Raw genomic sequence first — 19,764 nt, 5'->3', positions numbered from 1 at the left:
TCCTGGAACTCACTTTGTAGCCCAGGCTGGCCTTGAACTCACAGAGATCCACCTGCCCCTGCCTCCCAAGTGCTGGGATTATAGGACTGCGCCGCAGCCGCCGCCACCTGAGGATTTTTATTTTTTTAAATATAGGTTCTGGGGATCCATCTCAGAACCTCATGTTTGCATAGGACAAAACATTTTTTGTGACCAGGTCTTAGCCTAGGCAGGCTATAACCTTGAACTTCTGATTCTCTTGCCTGCACCTCCTGAGTGTTGGGGTTCCAAGTGTGTGCTGCATGCCTGACTTTTGGAGTGTCGGGGATTGAATCCAAGCCTCCATGCCTGCTAGACAAGCACTCTGCTGACTGAGCTACATCCCGTTCTGTCTTTGGAGAATGTTGTTCTGTAGCCTAGGCTGGACTTGAGCTCATGGTCCCCCTGCCTCAGTGCTGGGATCACAGGTAAGTGCCATCCCACTCAGCAGAAAACAGAATTTGAGAAGCCTCGTGACTTCAAAGCTGTGTCTACTTGAAGTACGTGTGTAAATGCATGTGTATGTGTGTGAGTGTATGTATGTTTGTATGTGTATGTGGGGTAGTGCTTCGGAGTTTTGCCTCCACCCAGCTCGAACTGAACCACCAAGAGAGCCCAGGAATAAGATTCCAGCCCTCCACCCCTTTGCCCAAGCAGCAAGGGCTTTTAGCATCTCTGCAGCTTAGCAACTTAGGCGAGATGGCTGCCTAACCAGAGCTGCTTTCCCAACCTTGTATGGGACCAGCTAGCAACTGCTTTCCTTCTCCTGCTCCAGGCCTCTGGGGAGGTCTGCACCACCTGGGTTCCAATCCTGCCTGGGCCACTTCCTGACTGTGATTGTGAGAGATCATAAGGTCTCTGCGGTTCAGTTTTCCTGCCTGTAGAGCGGGAACTATGGTTCACGGCCAAGCCTGCTCTCAGAATGAGGGTGAGTGTGCCGTAAGTCAGTGCATATGGCAAGCTGGCAACAGTGCCTGGCATTAGGCAGTACCTCAGGAAGTGTCAGCTGCGGTGATCATGGAGAACGAATGACTGCCCACGTTTCAGGTAGCAGGACGGATAGCTTGTCCATGTATTCATTCGCTTATTAAGAACCTAGACGGCGCTCATGGTTAGCAGTGAACGAAACACAGAACCTGCCTTTGTGGAGATGTCCCTCATGGCACCTTCTGCAAAGAGCAGCTTCTGGTGGGACTCAGCCTCCCCAGATCTTGGCTTCTCCCTGTGGAGTGGGGAGCTGCCTTTGTCCTCTGTGTCTCCAGGCATGGAGGTTGGAGGAGGGGTATGACTTCCTGAGATCGTTGTCCCATTATTCCACTGTGGCAATACCTGCCTCCTTCATAGAGGAAGCTCACCATGGCCAGGAGCAACCAGGAAAGGGTAGGAAATTCTCACAAGCCCCTCTGCACCTGTGATGGCGAGGAAGACTCTCCCATTCATTCCAGGTCACAAGGACAAAAGGAGAACTTAAGTTGGAGGTATTAACAGTGTGGCCACAAGGTGGCACCACTTCCAGGCCCAGTCATAAATATGATATAAATAGTTTTTTTTTTTTTTTTTATTGTTGTTGTTTTGTTTTCCCCCAAGACAGGGTTTCTCTGTGTAACAGCCCTGGCTGTCCTGAAACTCACTCTGTAGACAAGGCTGGCCTCGAACTCAGAGATCCTCCTGCCTCTGCCTCCTTAGTGCTGGGATTAAAGGCGTGCGCCACCACTGCTCAACTAAAAATAAACTTTTAAATTATAGTATAGAGCAGATCATACTATCATAAACATGCATGAAGAAATGCATGTCACTTAGAATGAGAAAGTGTTAAAATGGTCATGTTTTCGGGGCTGGAGAGATGGTTCAGTAGTTAAGAATGCTGGCTGCTCTCTTTTAGAGGACACAGGTTCAGTTCCCAGGACCCTCATGGTGGCTTGCAATGGTCTGTAACACTTGTTCCAGGAGATCCAATGCCTGCTTCTGGCTTTCCTGGGCACTGCATTATGTGGTACGCATATATACCCACAGGCAAAAATACTCATACAAATAAAATATAAATAGATAGATAGATAAATAAATAAATAAAATGATCATATTTCCTTTATAAAATGTAAAGGACATTACTTATTATAGAAAACAAAAAACCTAAAGCAAGGGGTTATATTCTATCTGTGCCAAGAGGCTCAAACATGCATCCCATTTGTATCTCCACTACTTAATATTAAAGCATGGATAATTGAAGAGTATCCTGCAGCCAGGCATGGTGATGATATCTGTAACTCAGTACTCAGAAAACTGAGCAGGAAGATAGAAAATTTGAGGCTAGCCTGGGCTATATAATGAGACTGGTGGTTTGAATAAAATTGACCTCAATAGACCCAGAGGGAGTCGCACTATTAGGAGGTGTGGCCTTGCTGGAGTGGGTGTGGCTTTGTTGGAGGAAGTGTGTCACTGAGGGGAAGGCTTTGAGGTCTCAGATGCTTAAGCCAGGCCAGTCTGTCACTGTCTGTTCCTGCTGCCTGTGGATCTGGTGTAGAACTCTCCGCTACCTCTCCAGCACCATGTCTGCCTGCACACCACCATGCTTCCTGCCATGACAATATTGGCCTAAACCTCTGAAACTGTAAGCCAGCCCAACTTCATGTTTTCCTTTATAGGAGTTGCCATGGTCATGATGTCTCTTCACAGCAATAGAAGCCCTAACCAAAGCAGGTCCTGTCTCAAACAAACAAACAAACAAAGAAAACCACATGCATACAAACAAGACCCATGAAGAGGAGATAGCTGAGGGAGAAGGCAGATGCTGTTAGGTCTGATAAAGTGTTTGTGCTCCATCCCTGGGTCCCACACGGTAAGAGAGAACTCCTGAAAGTTTTCCTCTGTCCTCTTACACACACACACACACACACACACACACACACACACACACACCCCAAGTCTTTTTCTCTTCCACTAGCCAGCTCCCAGATAATGACATGGAGACTCTTATTAATTATGAAAGCTTAGCGTTAGCTTAGTCTTGTTCCTAACTAGCTCTTATAACTTAAATTAATCCATTTCTATTAATCCATCACATGGCATTACCTCTCTTTCATCTAGCACCTCCTCTTTCCTTTCCATGTCTCCTGGTATCTCCTGTGCACCTCAATGCCTCATCCTCTTCTTTTCTCTCCCAGAAGTCCTGCCTATACCTCCTGCCTAGCTATTGGCCATTCAGCTTTTTATTACACCAATAACAGCAATACATCTTCACATAGTGTACAAATAATCCACAACACACACATACACACACACATACACACGGACACACATGTACACACGTACACATAATAAACATAATTTAAAAAAAGAACAAATTCTTTGCTAGGGGCCTGGGGAGATGGCTCAGTGGTTAAGAGCACTGGCTGCTTGCCAGGTGGTGGTGGCGCACACCTTTAATCCTAGCACTTGGGAAGCAGAGCCAGGCGGAGCTCTGTGAGTTCAAGGCCAGCCTGGTCTACAGAGTGAGTTCCAGGAAAGGTGCAAAGCTACACAGAGAAACCCTGTCTTGAAAAGCCAAAAGAAAGAAAAAAAGAAAAAAAAAAGAAAGAAAAGAGCACTGGCTGCTCTTCTAGAGGACCTGTGTTTGATTCCTAGTGCCCACACAGCAGCTTGCAGCCATTTGAAACTCCATTTCCAGGGGATCTGATGCCCTCTTCTGGCTTCCACAGGCACCAGACATACATACAGACAATCATAGACAGGAAAACAAGCAAACAACCTTTGCAGACTTCCAGATCAAGTAACAGATCATGATTATGAGCCCAGGTTCCTGGGCCCCAAATGTATCTACTGCTGCTCATGTTATGCCTCCCTGGGCTATTGGAGGCACCTTGGGGTGGAACCCCAATGGGGGACACAAGCCAACAGCATTGACGCAGCACAGTGTCACTTCATCTCCCTCGGCATTCTGTGAGTCAGACACCAAATTCTGCTAACTGGCTGAAGAGATGGGAGGGGCTGAAGGATCAGGTGCCATTGGCCCCGAACGTGCAGAACTCCTGAGCAGTGATGCTGGGATCTCCAGGTGGTCTCTGACTCTCCATGCAGCAGTGACATTCTCTTCTTCAGGCCAAGTGTGGAGTGGGGGAGGGAGGGCAGGCCTTTGCCTGCTGCTGCTGGCTCCACCCAGGTGTGAGCTCTGAGCTCCTTAGCTCCATACACTCAAAGGGTGAGTGGGTACTGCCGCTCTGAGGATTCAGGCAGGAGGCATCTTGACCACCTGCGCTGGTCTCCTTCTGCGTTGGGCACCTGGCAGATCTGAGCCATTTCCCACTTGATTGCTTGGTGCTGGTGACCTCTGTAGAGCTTCTTGACCTCTCTGAGCCTCAGCTTAACGCCTTTTTGGCATTATAGTCAGAGTAGATATTCCAGGACAAACAATGCTCGTGACTGGAGTGGGTCCTTCTAAATGAGAGGTGTTTCTTTCTTTCTTTTGTTTTGTTCTGTGTAGGGATTCTCTGCGTAGCTTTGGCGCCTTTCCTGGAACTCACTCTGTAGCCCAGGCTGGCCTTGAACTAACAGAGATCCTCTTGCCTCTGCCTCCCGAGTGCTGGGATTAAAGGCGTGCGCCACCACCGCCCGGCTAGGTATCTCTATTTCGGAAAAGACATCCACCAGGTTCTCTCCATATTGCTGTGTATTTTCTTTCATTTTTTTTTCGCCTATAGAAATGGCCATTTTATGTTTTCTTTACTCGTTTCTTGCCTGTTTTCTTCTGCTAGAACGGAAGTTCACAGATGGGAAGCATCATTTGATGTAGAGTCCACATTGGCCAGAGCGGTACCTGGTACCTACTAGGTGCGAAGAAAATTTTGTTATCACTAGGAGGCGCTAGGCCCGGCCCCTTTGCTTGCAGTGACACTACCCTCCCAACTGCTTGGAGATTCCCAAATCCCTCCACTGAGACTGCCAGGAGGGACCTTCATGAAGATCACTCAGTGCCGTTGGAGAACTGGATGGGGCGACTCAAAGGTGAAGAATGGCAGAAATTATTTACCCATTGTATAGATCCAGCAACTGAGACCCAGAGGGGTGTCAAACGGCTGGCTCGGTATTTCCCGGCTGACTCCCCTTGAAAGCGTGTTGACTCTCACAGTGAGGGAGCAGACCCCACTGCGGGGGAGCAGTCTCCGGGTACAGAAAGGTCACATCCCCCTTCCTTGAGTTCTGCCTGCGCCATCACCACGTGTGGGCAGGGGAGCCGCAGGCGGAGGCGTGGGGGATGCAGGCGCCCAGGAGCGCTCGCTCCGAGCATCTTCTCCAGGCCTAAGGTAGGGCGACCTGGCTCGCCTGCCAGAGGGGCTCGGCTCTGCCCGCCCACCGCGGGGCGGGGCGCACGCTCGGAGGCTCGGGGACCGCGCGTGGCTGAAGCGTCGCGGGCTCCTGCGCGCGTCTCCCCGGCTCGGGAGCCCCTTGCCCGCCGCGCCGCCAGCCGCCGCCTGTAGTGTCCAGCCCGGCGGCGCTTGCCGCAGTCGCCGGCAGCGGATCACCCGCGAGCGCCCAGGTAGGGAGCGCGGCCGGGAAGGCGGAGCGCGGCGCTGCGCTCCTCTGCCAAGCCGCTCACCCCGGCCCAGTCTGGCCCGGCCCAGCCCGCGGCCTCCGGTACCCCGAATCCCGCGGTGCCTCTGGGCGAAGGGAGACCTGCCTTCCGCGCCTGGGTTGCGCTCCCGCTCCCGGGCCATCCCTTTGAGACCCCCACGCGCGACAGCTTGTGATCTAGCGTACGCACACGCCCACCCTCCCCAGACAGCCTGCCCTGGCCCGAGGGTACGAGTTCGCCTCCTCCTTCTCTCATCTTCCCAGCTGTGCCTCTGGCCAGGAGCCCCACCCCCATCTTGTGCCACCCTGTTCACCCCAGGGCTCTCTCATCCAACGCCAACCTAACTTTAATTGACTCGGCGCATCAGGTACCCCTCCCCAAACTTCTTACCCGAGTTCTCCAGGTGGCCCCACCGTTGGAGACACCCCTACAGTCCCTCCCCGACCTCTTCTAATCGCTGTTTGGTGATCTAAGGACCCCGTTTTTGTTACATACTCCTCCGGGGCGCAGTTTTTAACCCAGCTTCCTTTCTCTTCTTTGGTTTTATCTTGTCTCCGCGTCCACCATATCCCGTCCTGGTCCTCAACCCTAGTCCCCATGGTCCCAGAGCCGGGCCCTGTCAACAATAGCAGCCCAGCTTGGGGGCCCGGGCCACCGCCTGCCCCAGGGGGAAGCGGCTGGGTGGCCGCCGCTCTGTGCGTGGTCATCGTACTGACAGCGGCGGCCAATTCGCTGCTGATCTTGCTCATCTGCACTCAGCCCGCGCTGCGCAACACGTCTAACTTCTTCCTGGTGTCGCTCTTCACGTCGGACCTGATGGTGGGGTTGGTGGTGATGCCCCCGGCCATGCTGAACGCGCTGTATGGGCGCTGGGTGCTAGCGGGTGGCCTCTGCCTGCTTTGGACCGCCTTCGACGTGATGTGCTGCAGCGCCTCCATCCTCAACCTCTGCCTCATCAGCCTGGACCGCTACCTGCTCATCCTCTCGCCGCTGCGCTACAAGCTGCGCATGACAGCCCCGCGGGCCTTGGCGCTCATCCTGGGTGCCTGGAGTCTCGCGGCGCTTGCCTCCTTCCTCCCCCTGTTGCTGGGCTGGCACAAACTGGGCAACGCTCGGACACCTGCCCCCGACCAGTGCCGCCTATTGGCCAGCCTGCCTTATGTCCTCGTGGCGTCCGGAGTCACCTTTTTCCTGCCTTCAGGTGCCATATGCTTCACCTACTGCAGGATTCTGCTGGCCGCCCGCAAGCAGGCGGTGCAAGTGGCCTCGCTCACCACGGGCATGGCTGGTCAGGCCTTGGAGACCTTGCAGGTACTCACCGTGCATTTGGGGGGGGGGCGACTTGGGCTCTTGGGCTGGGAAGGAATAAACAGCCATTGGGAATCCACTCAGTGACTGTCTCAGAGTAAGCGCTTGCTGCTGATCCTATAAAGGCCTCACGGCTCTGCCTTTCTAATGAATTTCAAACTCTGATTGTGGTGGGTTAGCTGCTATATACGGATACGGAGGAGGAAGCTGGCATGCTTCTCCATGACAGGCCCCATCGTGTATCACATGTGGGAAACTTAGAGAGCATTCTCTCTCCCTCATATTCACACTCCTTTCTCGGGGCCTGTTGGTCCTGCCTACAGGTCTAAGCATACCTCCGATCCTGTTTCCCTCTGCTAAGCCACTGCCACATCTCACCAGCGAGCCTTGATGGACTCCAGCTGGCCCCCCACTGCGGTCCGCTTTCCCAGTTGGAGCCAGAGTGACTGAAAAGAAAGTGGTCGTTGTTGTTTTCCTTCTCCAAACCCCACCTAGCTTACCATAAGGAGAAAACCCATCTCAGAATGTGGCCTGAGGATCCTTCCAGGCGAAACTCTACCTTTCCTTTCTCCTCTCCCCCTCTCTCCCGCTTGGTCTGCATCAGCCTCAGGACCCCATGGCAGTCCTCAAAGTTACCAAACTTAATTCTATGCCAAGATTTTGGCTTTTACTTTGAGATAGAGTCTTATGTAATTTCGGCTGGCTTCAGACTCACTACGTAGCTGAGGGTGATCTTGAACTTGTGATTTTGCTGCCTCTGTCTCCCAAGTGCTGGGACTATAGGTGTGAGCCACCATGCCTGGCTTAAGGTCTTTGCTTTTGCTGTGCCCTCTGCTTGGATGGTTCTCCCTGGAGCTGCTCTTGCCTAACTCTTTTTCAACCCGCCCTTCCCAGCTGACCCTGACTTCCCGCTCTGCAGGCCCACTGCCCTCACAAGTCCCAAACTTATTTCTTTATTTGGTCCCCCCTGGCTTGCTGACTTGGGAGCTGTGTGAGGCCAGGTCAGTTCTGACCCCCAGTACACAGCTTAGTAATAACCTGTGAATAGGGCAGGGCTCTTAGCTCAGGCGAGGATGGCGGCTCTTGCCATCCAGGTCATACTGGACTCCAGGCTGAGGTCCACCCTGAGGGGTGAGATGTAGACTGACCAGGCTTGAGCTTCTGAGACTTAAGCCACTGGCAAAGGTCCCAGTTAGGCTCTGCAAGGACATCTTGGTATAGCCTCGGGTGAAGGAGGTTCTTTGAGGGTGGTAGCCTTGGGGTCACGTAGCAGCAAGGGACTAGGCTGAGATGGGAAAGGTACCAGACTCTGGGCAGCCCCTGGGGTAGCTGGGCTGTAGTGCCCTGAAGAGAGGCCCGATCTTCCAAGGTCCAGTCCCCCAGGACAGTGGTGTCTGGGTGGGCAGGAATCCTGGCTGCAGCTCTCTCTGTCTCCCTCTGCATTCTGAGAATATTCTGGAGTTCCAGCAGCTGTCTGTGGTCCTGACACAGAGGCAGGATGGATGACCTGGGCCTTCCACCCTTTCCTGAGCGCTTTGGAGGTTTCCTTTTTTGTTTGTAAAGATTGACTTCATTCTTGCTCGGTGAGTCATTCCTGCCTTGTCATGACTTCATCGACTTTCCCATTTGTCTTGAGACTGAGAGGTGACAGCACCTGTGTGTGTGTGTGTGTGTGTGTGTGTGTGTGTGTGTGTGTGAATTTCCTGGCAGGTGGCTTCTCCCGAGGAGTCCTGAAAGTGAATGAGCGACAGTCAGTGTTGGTGATGCAAACGGATAATATATGATGTCTCTATACAGTAGCGGCTTGTTTCTTACCCAGCAAAGAAGTCAAATGGTTCAGTGGTGAAGAGAGCTTGCTGCAAAATCATGAGGATGGGAGAGTGGATCCCAGCACCCACAAAACAAGCTGGCATCCCACAAACACTAATAACTCCAAGCATCAGTGCTGTCTCTTGGATTTGGTGCATGTGAGAGTGAGCATGCCAGCACACACACACACACACACACACACACACACACACACACACACACACACACACACGGACACACAGACACACGGACACACAAGTGCAAATGAAAACTGTGAAATACAGATGGAAGCTCCTGGGTTCTTGAAGACATTGACTGATGGGCACAGGGTCTACCACTGAGTCCCCCCTCCCTTGCTTTCTGAGATTTTGTAAAGGAAAGAGAATCATCTGGGGTGGGGCTTCTCTGCCTTCCTGTGTCTCCCACTCCCAACCCCCATCTCAAGTCTGTCAACTGGTCTCTACCTGATATTTTCTTTGTACCCCCTCATTTATCTTTTCACTTCCATGAATGTGTTCAGAAAGAAAACTCCCTATCTCTTCCAGGAATGGGAAACCAGTATCCCTTACCATGGGCAATCACAGAAAACATACGTGCAAGAACGTGGGAGGGGCCCCAGCAGCGTCAGCGAAGTGTGTTTGGTCTCTCTGCTGTGCCTGAGCCCGAGGCTGGCTGTCTCGTTATGAGTTCAGGGAGGGGAATTAAGAACAAAGAACACACCCTCTCTTTCTGGGAAGACAGCTCACAGCTCACACCCTGTGTTTGTATTTTTAAGTTTTAATTTATTATTATGTGTTTGTGTGTGAGCATGCACATGTGTGCCAGGATAGGTGTGTGGAAGACAGATGGCAGTTTTCAGGAGTTGGTTCTCTTCCCCACCACATGGGAGCCCGGGGTCTAATCAAGCTCTGGGCAGGTGCCTTGACCTGCTGAGCCCTCTCACTGTCTCTGTGAGTTTTTAAAGAATTCACTTGTAGCTGGAAAGTCCTGAATGCCCGTTCTTAAGGAAGCTCTGTACCAGAGATCAAGGATGTTAGAAGTTGGCCTGTCGGGCTCCTTGGTCCCAGCAGGGCCCACACACAGGTGTTCTTTTGGTGAAGTGAGCCAGCTGGTACCAGGATGGCACATGGTGACCTCAGGACCTGCGCAGGAGCCTCCCACGGTCACACGCTGTTGTCTTGAGCAATCTGTCAGGCACCAAGCCAAGCTTGGTGTCCAGAACACCTGCTGAGCATCTCTCCCTCAGCCCTGCTTCACAGTAGGGAAACTAAGGCCCGGAGAGAGCAGATGTGACTAAGTGACAGTTGATCAACACCGTGATCAGTGATATCATGCCATGTCCCCTGCTGACTGTTTTCCAGGTCTTCCCTGAGCCTTGATCTGCCAGCTCATTCTGCACCATGTAGCTCTGACCCAGGTCCCTATTGCTCTTTTCCCATGTTCTCTCTGTTGAGGTTTTATTTTTGTCTCAGGCCTGGAAATACCACCTACGAGTTGCCAGGCCAAGCCCTGCTCAAGTGCTGACAGAACCGTGCACTCTCCAGGCTCCAGACTTGGCCCCCAGGGTCTTCTCCATGTCAGTGGATGGTGACCTCCTTTTTCTAGTCTCCCAGGCCAGGAGCATGGATGCCTCTCTGCTTCTCACACGGTGTACCCAGTCCTCTCCCCTCTGCCTGTGACACATGTCCAGGCTCTGGGCACCTTGCATCTCTCTACTGCCACCCCGGGACTGCGTCCCTTTATCATGCCTGAGTTATAATAGTAATCTTCTACCTGACAGGTCCTGTCCTGTGAGATGATGTTCTATGCTTTTGTGCCAAGACTCCCTGATCCTTGTCTGTATTCTCTTCTTTCTCCCCTTGATCGCTTTTTGTCTTTCAGCCACATCGGCCTCCTTTCTGTTCCTTGAGTATCAAGCTCTTTCCTGTCCCAGGACCTTTGCACACGCTGTTCCCTTTCATTTCTACATGGTCCTTCTTCAACTTCTGCTACATCTTCCGGTTTCTTCTGTTCTCATGCTTCTGAGTAGGGACTGCTGCCCTTCCTAGGTCCTCTCCAGGCCGCTGCTCTCCCAGCAGCCTCTGTAAACATCTTGCCAGTTGACAGATGATTGATTGATGGCTTCTCCTGAGTAGGAAGCGAGCTGTAAGAGTCCAGGAGCTTGTCGTGTTCCCTGCTGTATTTTCAGCACCCGGAACCATGCCAAGCCTATCCCAGCCTCTCAGCCTGTGCTGATGGTGGGAAGGAAACGGACACAGAGCTGCAGAGGGCCCAGGGCCCCACCCTGGCTCCCACGGCTGCTTGTTCTCACCTCCTGCAGGCTCAGTATAGGGAAGGAGTCCTTCAGCTTTTCATAACGTGAATTCATTAGCCCAATCAGTGGCATGTGTTAGACACCTACTGTGTGCAGGAGCTATTGTGTGTGTGTGTGTGTGTGTGCGCGCGCGCGCGTGCGTGCGTGCGTGCGTGCGTGTGTGTGTGTGTGTGTGTGTGTGTGTGTGTATGCACGTATGTGACTGCAGGTGTCTTCGGAGGCCAGAGATGTTCAATCCCTTGGATCTGGAGCTACAAGCAGTTGTGAGCCACCAGACATGGATGCTGGGAAGGGAACTGGAGTCCTCTGCAAGAGCAAGGCATGCCCTTAACTGCTGAACTGTATTTCCAGCTCCAAGTCTATTTCTTGGCTGGTGAAGCATCAGACCCTCCACTACCCTGCTTTCAAAGCGACTTGGTTGAGACTGAGCCTTCTGTGTGCCTGTTTCCCGATGCCTGGAAGCTGCCTGCCTTTGGGGGATTGTGTGTGGTGTGGCACTCTTGCTCTATCCACTTGGGGTTTGTATCTGTTCCTCCTTCTTTGTCTGTTCCTCCTTCTGAGCCGGCTTATCCAGAAAGGCAGCTCGCCAGGCATGGTGGTGCAAACCTTTAATCATGGCACTTAAACTCAGGAGGCAGAGGCAGGTAGATCTCGAGTTTAAGGTCAGCCTGATTTATGTGGTGAGTTCCAGGCCAGTCAGAGCTACATATTAGATCCCATCACAAAACAACAACAACAACCAGAAGGAAAAATAAAAAAACAAAACAGACAGAGTGGGAACTTGCAGCCTGGAGGTGGAGATGGTCTTAGCACTCAGATCCACAGGAAGGGTGCAGATGAATGCAGAGAAGGTGGCGTGAGGCCCCTTCCCTTTTAGGACCAGCCTCTCTTAGCTCTTCTCTTCACCAGTGTGGCCTCTAGTTCCCTCGGAAAGGAGGCGGGAACAGGCCCCCAGTCCCTGGCATGGGCAACATAGGAGCTAGCCAGTATTTCTCTCCGCTGACCCACATATGCCTCTGTGTGAAAATGGCCTTTAAAGAGCCACTCTTGGCCAGTGGTTCCCACTAGGTTTTCCCAGGATTGCCAGAGGCTGGGGGAGAGGGGAGCTATTCTTAGAACTGGGGTATCAAGGAGATTTGTGGGGGATAAAGGTGTCTCAGTGACATGATACCAAGACAGTGAGTTATGGGGAGGGAAGAGAAAAAAAATAGAGATGTGGTAGTGCACACTTGTTACTTCGGCCTGGGAGAAAGGCTGAGGCAGGAGGATTGCTGTGAGCTTGAGGCCAGCCTGATTGACCTAGTGTGTTCCAGGACAGCGTGGGCTACAGAGTGAGGTCCTGTCTCAAAATACACACACATGCACGCACACACATACACACACACACAACTGAGGGAGGGAGGGAAGGATGGAGGGAGCAGAGAGAGGGGACTGGATGGAGGGGTATTCATCCTTGGCTGACCCCAGAGAATCAAGAGCACTGTTAGGCAGTACCAAGCTTCAGTGTGAGTGCACAGCCTGCCAGAGAGAGGCAGGAAGGGTGAACCAGGAGTCCCTCCTCCGCCTCACCTAGCTTTTCACCCCCAGCTTCTAACCCACTCCCGGGTGCTCCTCTCCCCATGGTCTTCTCCCATGCCTCCCCTGATTTCCCCCTCCTCTACCTGCCCCCTGTCTCCCCTCACTTCCCCCTCCTCTACCTGCCCCCTCTCTTCCTCCCAGCTCTGCCCTTCCCTCCCAACTGCACATCCCTCCGTCTCAGTGACAAGTTTTCCCTCCACCCCCATCCTCTGAGGAGGAGGAGGTGACATTCACTGTTGGAGGAGGTGGCTCTGCAGAGTGCAGGTGGCTTCTGTGCTGAGCTAGGGGCTTGGAGCACAAACTCAGTGTTCCCTCCTTCAGGTCCTGCCTGCTCCTGTCACAGCTGAATGACCTCGGAGAAGTCATTTGGCCTCTCTGTATTTCAGGGCTAGAGATGGCTATCCTTAAGGCAGGGAGGTAACACACGGTGGCTCTGGCACATAGGTTCTCAACAGGTTCCCCTCCTCGCCTGTTGGTGGCAGAATAGATAGATAGCTCTGAGGACTTCCGTCTTCTGTCCAGCCTTTCCAGGGAAAAGATTGCCATGGTGGCCACCAACAGCATCACCATTAAGTAGGTGAGACTCGTGGGGTGCTTACAACATAAACGATAACAGCTAACCTACACGGCACTTACAGGGTTTGAGGAGCTGTTCCAACAGGTTTATATTACCTTATTTAACCCTTACCATATGCCTGTGAGGTGGATAGTATTAGTAGTGTCTTTTTACAGAAGAAGTTGGGGGAGGCACTGTAGCTTGCCAAACGTCACTCAGCTGCTAAAAGAGAGTTGGGGTGGGAAATCCTGTGGTCTGGCTCAAGTCCATCTTGTCAGCCTCACATGTGACCTGATGATTATCAAATTGTTTTTAACGTTTATCTATTTCAATTAAAATTTTAGATTTACTTATTTTATATATTTAAGTATTTTATGTGCATGAGTGCTTTGCCCACCTGAATGTATGTACATTGAGTATATTGGGACACCCACAGAGGTCAGAAGAGGGCATAGGATCTCCTGGTGCTGGATTTATGCATGGTTGTAAGCTGCTATGTGGGTGCTGGGAATTGAATCCAGGTCTTCTGAAAGAGCAAGAAAGTGCTTTTAAGCACCAAGGCATCTCTCTAGCCCCATATTTAAATTTTTGTGTGTACCTATGTGTGCCTGCTTGTCTGTATATGCACCACATGTGTGCAATGCCCGTGGTGGCCAGAAAAGGGCATCGGATGCCCTGGAGCTGGAGTTACAGATGGCTGCGAGCTGCCCGTTGTGGGTGCTGAGAACAGAACTCAGGTCCTCTGCAAGAGCAGCCAGTGCTCTTAACTGCTGAGCCATCCCTCCAGCCCTGATCCTTAGCAACTTAAATAATAAGGGAATATATACTTCCTTTTAGTTTTTCGTGATGTTAGGTGGTGAAGCCCAGGACCTTGTGCTTGATGGGAAAGTACTCTTCCCAGCCCAAGAAGTACAAGCAAGAAAAAAAGATCCTTGAACCTGGTATCGGCACTGCTGATGATGCTCCTGCCCACTTACAGCTCATTCTTGCTGTTATTCCATGTGCTTCTGAATTTGTGTCAGGTCCTCAAGAACCAGTGTTTTATGTTAGTGCTTACATGATGGAGGCATGTTGTCTGTTTACCAATCTCACTTTATAATACAACTTCTCTGGTTACCATGCTCTTTATTTATATTTATTTATTTACTTTAATTTCTTAAAAAAGATGCATTCATTTTTATGCATTTTTATATTTTGCGTGGATGTCTGTATATGCACCATGTACATGACTGTTGCCTGAAGAGGCTGAAGAGGGTGTTGGGTCCTCTGGAACTTGAGTTATAGATGGATGTGAGCTATTACGTGGGTGCTGGGAACTGAACTCAGGTCCTCTGGAGGAGCAGCAGGTGCTCTTACTTAACCACTGAGTCCCTGTTTGAAGAATGAGTGACTGAATGCTAGGGCTGAGAATACGGCTCTGTTGAGGGAGCGCTTGCCTATTTATTTTTGAGACAGGGTCTCATGTAGCCCAGGCTGGCCTTGAATTTACTATGTAGCAGAGGATGATCTTGAACTCCTAGTCCTCCTGCCTCTACCTTCTGAGTGCTAGGTTGCAAGCATATACCACTATACCTGGTTTATACAGTGCTGAGCATGAACTCAGGGCAAGCACTGTGCCAATTAAAGTACATCCCTAGCCAATGACATTAACATTTTTGTTATACTTATTTGTTCATTGTGTGTACATTCATTGTGTGTGTGTGTGTGTGTGTGTGTATTCATTTTGTGTGTGGTGGGTGGGGCATTGTGCCATGGCATGCCTGTGGAAGTCAGAGGACAATTTGTGGGAATCAGTTCTTTTTTTTCTTTCCCAAGACATGGTCTGACTATATAGCTCTGGCTGTCCTGGAACTCACTCTGTAGACCAGGCTGGCCTCAAATGCACAGAGATCCTCCTGCCTCTGCTTCCTCAGTGCTGGGATTAAAGGTGTGCACCACTATTCCCAGCTCAGTTGTCTTTTCCTCCAGAAACCAAACTCATGTTGTGGGACTTGGTAGTAGGTACCTTTACCGGAGGGGCCATCTCTCTGTTCCCAGTACAGAAAAAAAAAAGTAAAGTAAAGAAAAAAAAAAAAAAACAACCAACAAACCAACCAAACAAAAAACCCAGTGCTGCGTCCTGCAGCAGGAACACGCATGGTTTATTTGGCTACTCGTCCTTGGGTGGACAGCTGGTGGCTGTGGCACTCATACTTGTCTATACCACGCATATAGTTGAGTTGTTAGCAGAACGGGAGTGTCCACGTGGAGTTGCTGGCTGGAAGGGCACTGCCGGATTGCCCTGGATGACAAGCCATGCTCGGTTACTGGCACATTCCACAGACATATAAAGGGACATACAGACAACAGAAGGAGGCCCAGCAGGGCTGGGCATGGCCCCTGGGAAGAGAGAAGTAAGACATTGGCATCACCCTGTGCATGCATGTATAGTCCACACTCTCTCTGTGACTCTGGGAGCTGAGGATCATCTCTTGTAACCATTGAGCTATCTTTATGGCCCCCTGTCTCTCTCTCTTCACTGTTGTAGACAAGGGACTCTTTCTCAAGTTCGTAGAGCTAGTGTGGGGTGGGACTGTGATCTGCTGCAGACCACCCATCATAAAGGCCCAGCTTTTACCTCTGCCAACCTTTCAAGGCCAAGGGGAAGAGACCAGGGCCTCTCCCTGGCTGCTCTTTGGTGGATTTGCCCCCCGATAGTCATATCATCAGATTTCACCTGGAAAATCCATTACAATGTGCTTTGTCCTTCAACTTACATTCCAGAGCAAGACCCTGAGTCCTGCAGAAAGGCAGCTCAGAGCTGGGGTTCCAGCATTGTAGACAGGCCTCTGCTCTGCAAGCCCAGTTGGCAGGGAGCTAGGCAGAGGGCTGTTCCTGTGTGAGAGTGCATTTGGCTAGCTCTGAGGCTCCTTGGCTCTGATAGACCCTGACTTTGCCTCCTCCACCCCCTCTCCATCTGTAGAGCGTTGCCTGGGAATCTGGTTCCCTTCCCACCTCTGCCTGATCTTTGCATCTCTCCACACCCTTCCCACCTCTGGCTGCCTCCAGAACCCAGCCAGGCATGTTGGAACTTACCTGTCATCCTGGATCTAGCAAGACGGAGGCAGGAATATTTCCAGTTTGAGGCTAGCCTGGACTACGTACCCTGGACTACATGTCTCTAAATAAGTTAAAAGAAAAAGAACGAAGCTGGGCAAATCCCTGTATTTAAAACCTAAGTACAAGAAGAAGGCAAGAACATGGCTGGGAATGTGGCTCAGTTGGTAGAGTGTTTGCCTAGTGTGAAGCCCTGGGTTCAATCCCCAGCTCCGCATAAACCAGGTATGGTGGCACAAGCTTGTAATCCCAATGCTCAGGAGGTAAATCTTGGAAAATTAGGAGTTCGAGGTCATCCCCAGGGCTTGGACACAGGTCGTCAGGCTCAGTGGCAGTCACCTTTACTTGAGAGCCGCATGCTTTTTCTTTTGTATGTGTGAAAATAAACTTTTATGAGTATCCTTTTCTGGGGAGAGGTTTCTCATATTTTCTTTTTTTTTTTTTTTTTTTTTGGTTTTTCGAGACAGGGTTTCTCTGTGTAGCTTTGCGCCTTTCCTGGAGCTCACTTGGTAGCCCAGGCTGGCCTCGAACTCACAGAGATCCGCCTGGCTCTGCCTCCCGAGTGCTGGGATTAAAGGCGTGCGCCACCACGCCCGGCTCTCATATTTTCAAAAGGGTCTCAGAGGTGGTCCAGCCTCGTTCCATGCCTCATAATGATCTGGGACAGTTGGTTGCCAGGTGGCAGTCTCAAGCTCAGATCGCTCCAGGTGTTTGTCCCCTTCTTGGTGTGCTGGGGAGAGTGGCACCTTTCTCCTTCCCTGGTCCCCACCAGCGTCCATGAGGAGAATGGAGTTGGATGTCAGTCTGGACCGAAAAGGAGATGTGAAGTCACCAGCCAGCATCCTAGGCATTTACACAGGATCTCATCACAACCATTTGCTTCATGCACATAGCAAGAAGGAACACTTCTGTTTTGTAGACCATGAGGGTAAAAACCATAATTCCAAAATGTGCAGGGAATCCATGCACTATACAAATAATCTGCTCTTTGGCCATGGCTGTTTTTCCTCAAGTGTAACTGAGTCTTGAAGTGCCAAAGCCTAGAAAGTAATGGAGCTTCTTGTGCTGTGTGCCTGACTGTGTTGAATGTCATTATCCACCCAGCCACCCAGCCACCCAGCCACCCAGCCACCCAGCCATCCACCTACCCATCCATTCACCTACCCACCCATCCACCCATCCATCCACCCATCCATCCATCCATCCATCCATCCATCCATCCATCCATCCACCCACCCACCCATCCATCCATATTATTTATTTTTGAGACTGTGTCTCCTGTAGCCCAGGCTGGCCTCAAGTCATTTTGTAGCTGAGGGCAGCCTTGAACTTCTGAGCTTGCTTCGACTCCAGGCACTCCCTACACCTAGTTTGTGAGGTAGCAGAAATGGAACCCAGGCTTCCTGCATGCTAGGTAATCACTCTATCAACTGAGCTACATTCTGATGCCCCCATGTGCTGAGTATTGGCCTTGCAGGAGGGTCGTTCAGAGCTGTCCTACCTCTGGATCTGAACTGCCTCAAACTCCTATGAAATGCTGCATGGACAAGGTGTAGTTTGGGACCTGAATCAGGGCTCAGTACAGGCCATGCTGGAGGCTCAGCTTGAAGCCTTGGGCACACGAGGACCTATGGGCAGACTGTGCTGTGCTTAGTGGTGATGTAAGGCTTTGTCTGCAGCCAGCACCAAGTTCAGTATGGAATTGGAGTTAGGCCTGGTGCTTCAGTTGGGCTTCAGTCAAGGATCAGGGCTCAGTTATTTGCTGGCATACTGTGACTTGGTCTAGTATTAGGGTTGAGGCTCAGCCTGTGACTATGATCAGTCAACTTATGTGGCCTTCCTTTCTACAGGTGCCCAGGACCCCACGCCCGGGGATGGAATCGGCTGACAGTAGGCGGTTGGCCACCAAGCATAGTAGAAAGGCCTTGAAGGCCAGCCTGACCCTGGGCATCCTGCTGGGCATGTTCTTTGTCACCTGGCTGCCCTTCTTTGTGGCCAACATAGCTCAGGTAAAAAGACATGACTCTGAGGGCAGGTAAAAAAATGACGTCTCTCCCTGTGCCAAGGCGGGAGGGAGGAGGATGGCTCATCTGTGGTACCCGTGTCTGTGTGTCTGTCCCATCCCTGCCGGGTGAGGTCGCCTAGGTCCCTGCCCAGGACCAGGTGTGATGAATCCTATCCCCACAGGCTGTGTGTGACTGCATCTCACCGGGCCTCTTTGACGTCCTCACGTGGCTCGGGTATTGTAATAGCACCATGAACCCCATCATCTACCCACTCTTCATGCGGGACTTCAAGAGAGCCCTGGGTAGGTTCCTGCCATGCATCCACTGTCCCCCGGAGCACCGGGCCAGCCCTGCCTCCCCCTCCATGTGGACTTCTCACAGCGGTGCGAGACCAGGCCTCAGCCTGCAGCAGGTGCTGCCTCTGCCCCTGCCGCCGAACTCAGATTCAGACTCAGCTTCGGGGGGCACCTCGGGCCTTCAGCTCACAGCTCAGCTTCTGCTGCCTGGAGAGGCAACCCGGGACCCCCCGCCACCCACCAGGGCCACCGCTGTGGTCAACTTCTTCGTTGCGGACTCTGTGGAGCCCGACATACGGCAGCATCCACTCAGTTCTCCCACGAACTGACCAGGTCAAGAGCTGGCCAGTGGAGAGTCACATCCCAGAGACCTCGGCCCACTCTCCCTAAGACTGGGAGATGGTAGGCCTCCTGGGAGCCTGCCGAGCTCCATGAGACAGCCTCAGCTAGCCCCCATCTTCCGTTACAGGCCCCTCGACATGAAGGATGATCAGAAACACCTCTGTAGGGTGTAGGGTGCTGCAGTATGGAGGTCACTGTGGTTAGTGTAGTGTGGCTGGGGGAGCTGAGGGAGATGGGCCATTTGGTTCAGGCCAGCAGGAAAGCAATCTGTTCGTAGTCCTTTTTCTCTTGGTGAGTGGAAAGAACACATTCATCTAGACACCCCGGTTCTTGTCTGGCCCAATCCCCTGCTATCCAGAGTGCCATCAATGGGCTACTTGGGGTTCTCACAGGCTCTGGGGAGTTCAAAATGCCCACCCTCTCCACTGAAGATGTGCTCAGTCAAAATTGTATGTTCATATGCATTCGCTGGACACTTCAGACCTGCCAGCCCTTAGGATGGGGATTGCAACGCTAAAGAGCACCTTAGGCCGGAAGCTGGCCAGTCAGAAACATGACCCTTTCCTCAACTGTATATGGCAGTTTGGGGACTTGGCACAGGTCTCGAGGGGGAGTAGTGTTACCACCTTATAAGACAATGTGAAGGCTGTGCCCAGCACCTGTGAGGTGTCAGCAGGTGGTAATTCTGTGGCTTTAACCCCTGGTCAGCCAGGGCTTGGCTCTGGTAGAAGGCTAGCAAGCACCTCTCCCCTCCCCTCCCCTCCTTCCCTCTCTTCCCTTTCCTTACCTCCCTTTTATTTTTTTCCCCCTAGGGTCTCATGTAGCCCAGGCTGCCCTCAAGTTCCCCGTGTGGCCAAGGATGACCTTGAACTTTT

General features: G+C 51.8%; 1 protein-coding gene across 1 annotated transcript; it reads left to right on the top strand.

Annotated features, from left to right (window-relative positions):
* Positions 1–6,157: 6,157 nt before the first annotated feature.
* Htr6 (5-hydroxytryptamine receptor 6) lies at positions 6,158–19,691 on the top strand. Its single transcript, XM_028875294.2, has 3 exons — positions 6,158–6,895; positions 18,096–18,254; positions 18,433–19,691. The coding sequence occupies exons 1-3, from the start codon at positions 6,182–6,184 to the stop codon at positions 18,874–18,876; spliced, it is 1,317 nt and encodes a 438-aa protein (XP_028731127.1). The 5' UTR covers positions 6,158–6,181; the 3' UTR covers positions 18,877–19,691.
* The last annotated feature ends 73 nt before the right edge of the window (positions 19,692–19,764 follow it).

This window comes from Peromyscus leucopus, chromosome 2, assembly GCF_004664715.2.
Source record: "Peromyscus leucopus breed LL Stock chromosome 2, UCI_PerLeu_2.1, whole genome shotgun sequence".
NCBI classification, from domain to species: Eukaryota; Metazoa; Chordata; class Mammalia; order Rodentia; family Cricetidae; genus Peromyscus; species Peromyscus leucopus.
This window is presented reverse-complemented; position numbering and strand designations above follow the sequence as displayed.

Excerpts from the sequence above, each read along its gene's own strand:
- Htr6 (XM_028875294.2), top strand. The coding sequence starts at position 6,182 with ATGGTCCCAGAGCCGGGCCCTGTCAACAATAGCAGCCCAGCTTGGGGG. Across the intron at positions 6,896-18,095 it reads AGGCCTTGGAGACCTTGCAG|GTGCCCAGGACCCCACGCCC; the intron begins GTACTCACCGTG and ends TCCTTTCTACAG. Across the intron at positions 18,255-18,432 it reads TTGTGGCCAACATAGCTCAG|GCTGTGTGTGACTGCATCTC; the intron begins GTAAAAAGACAT and ends CTATCCCCACAG.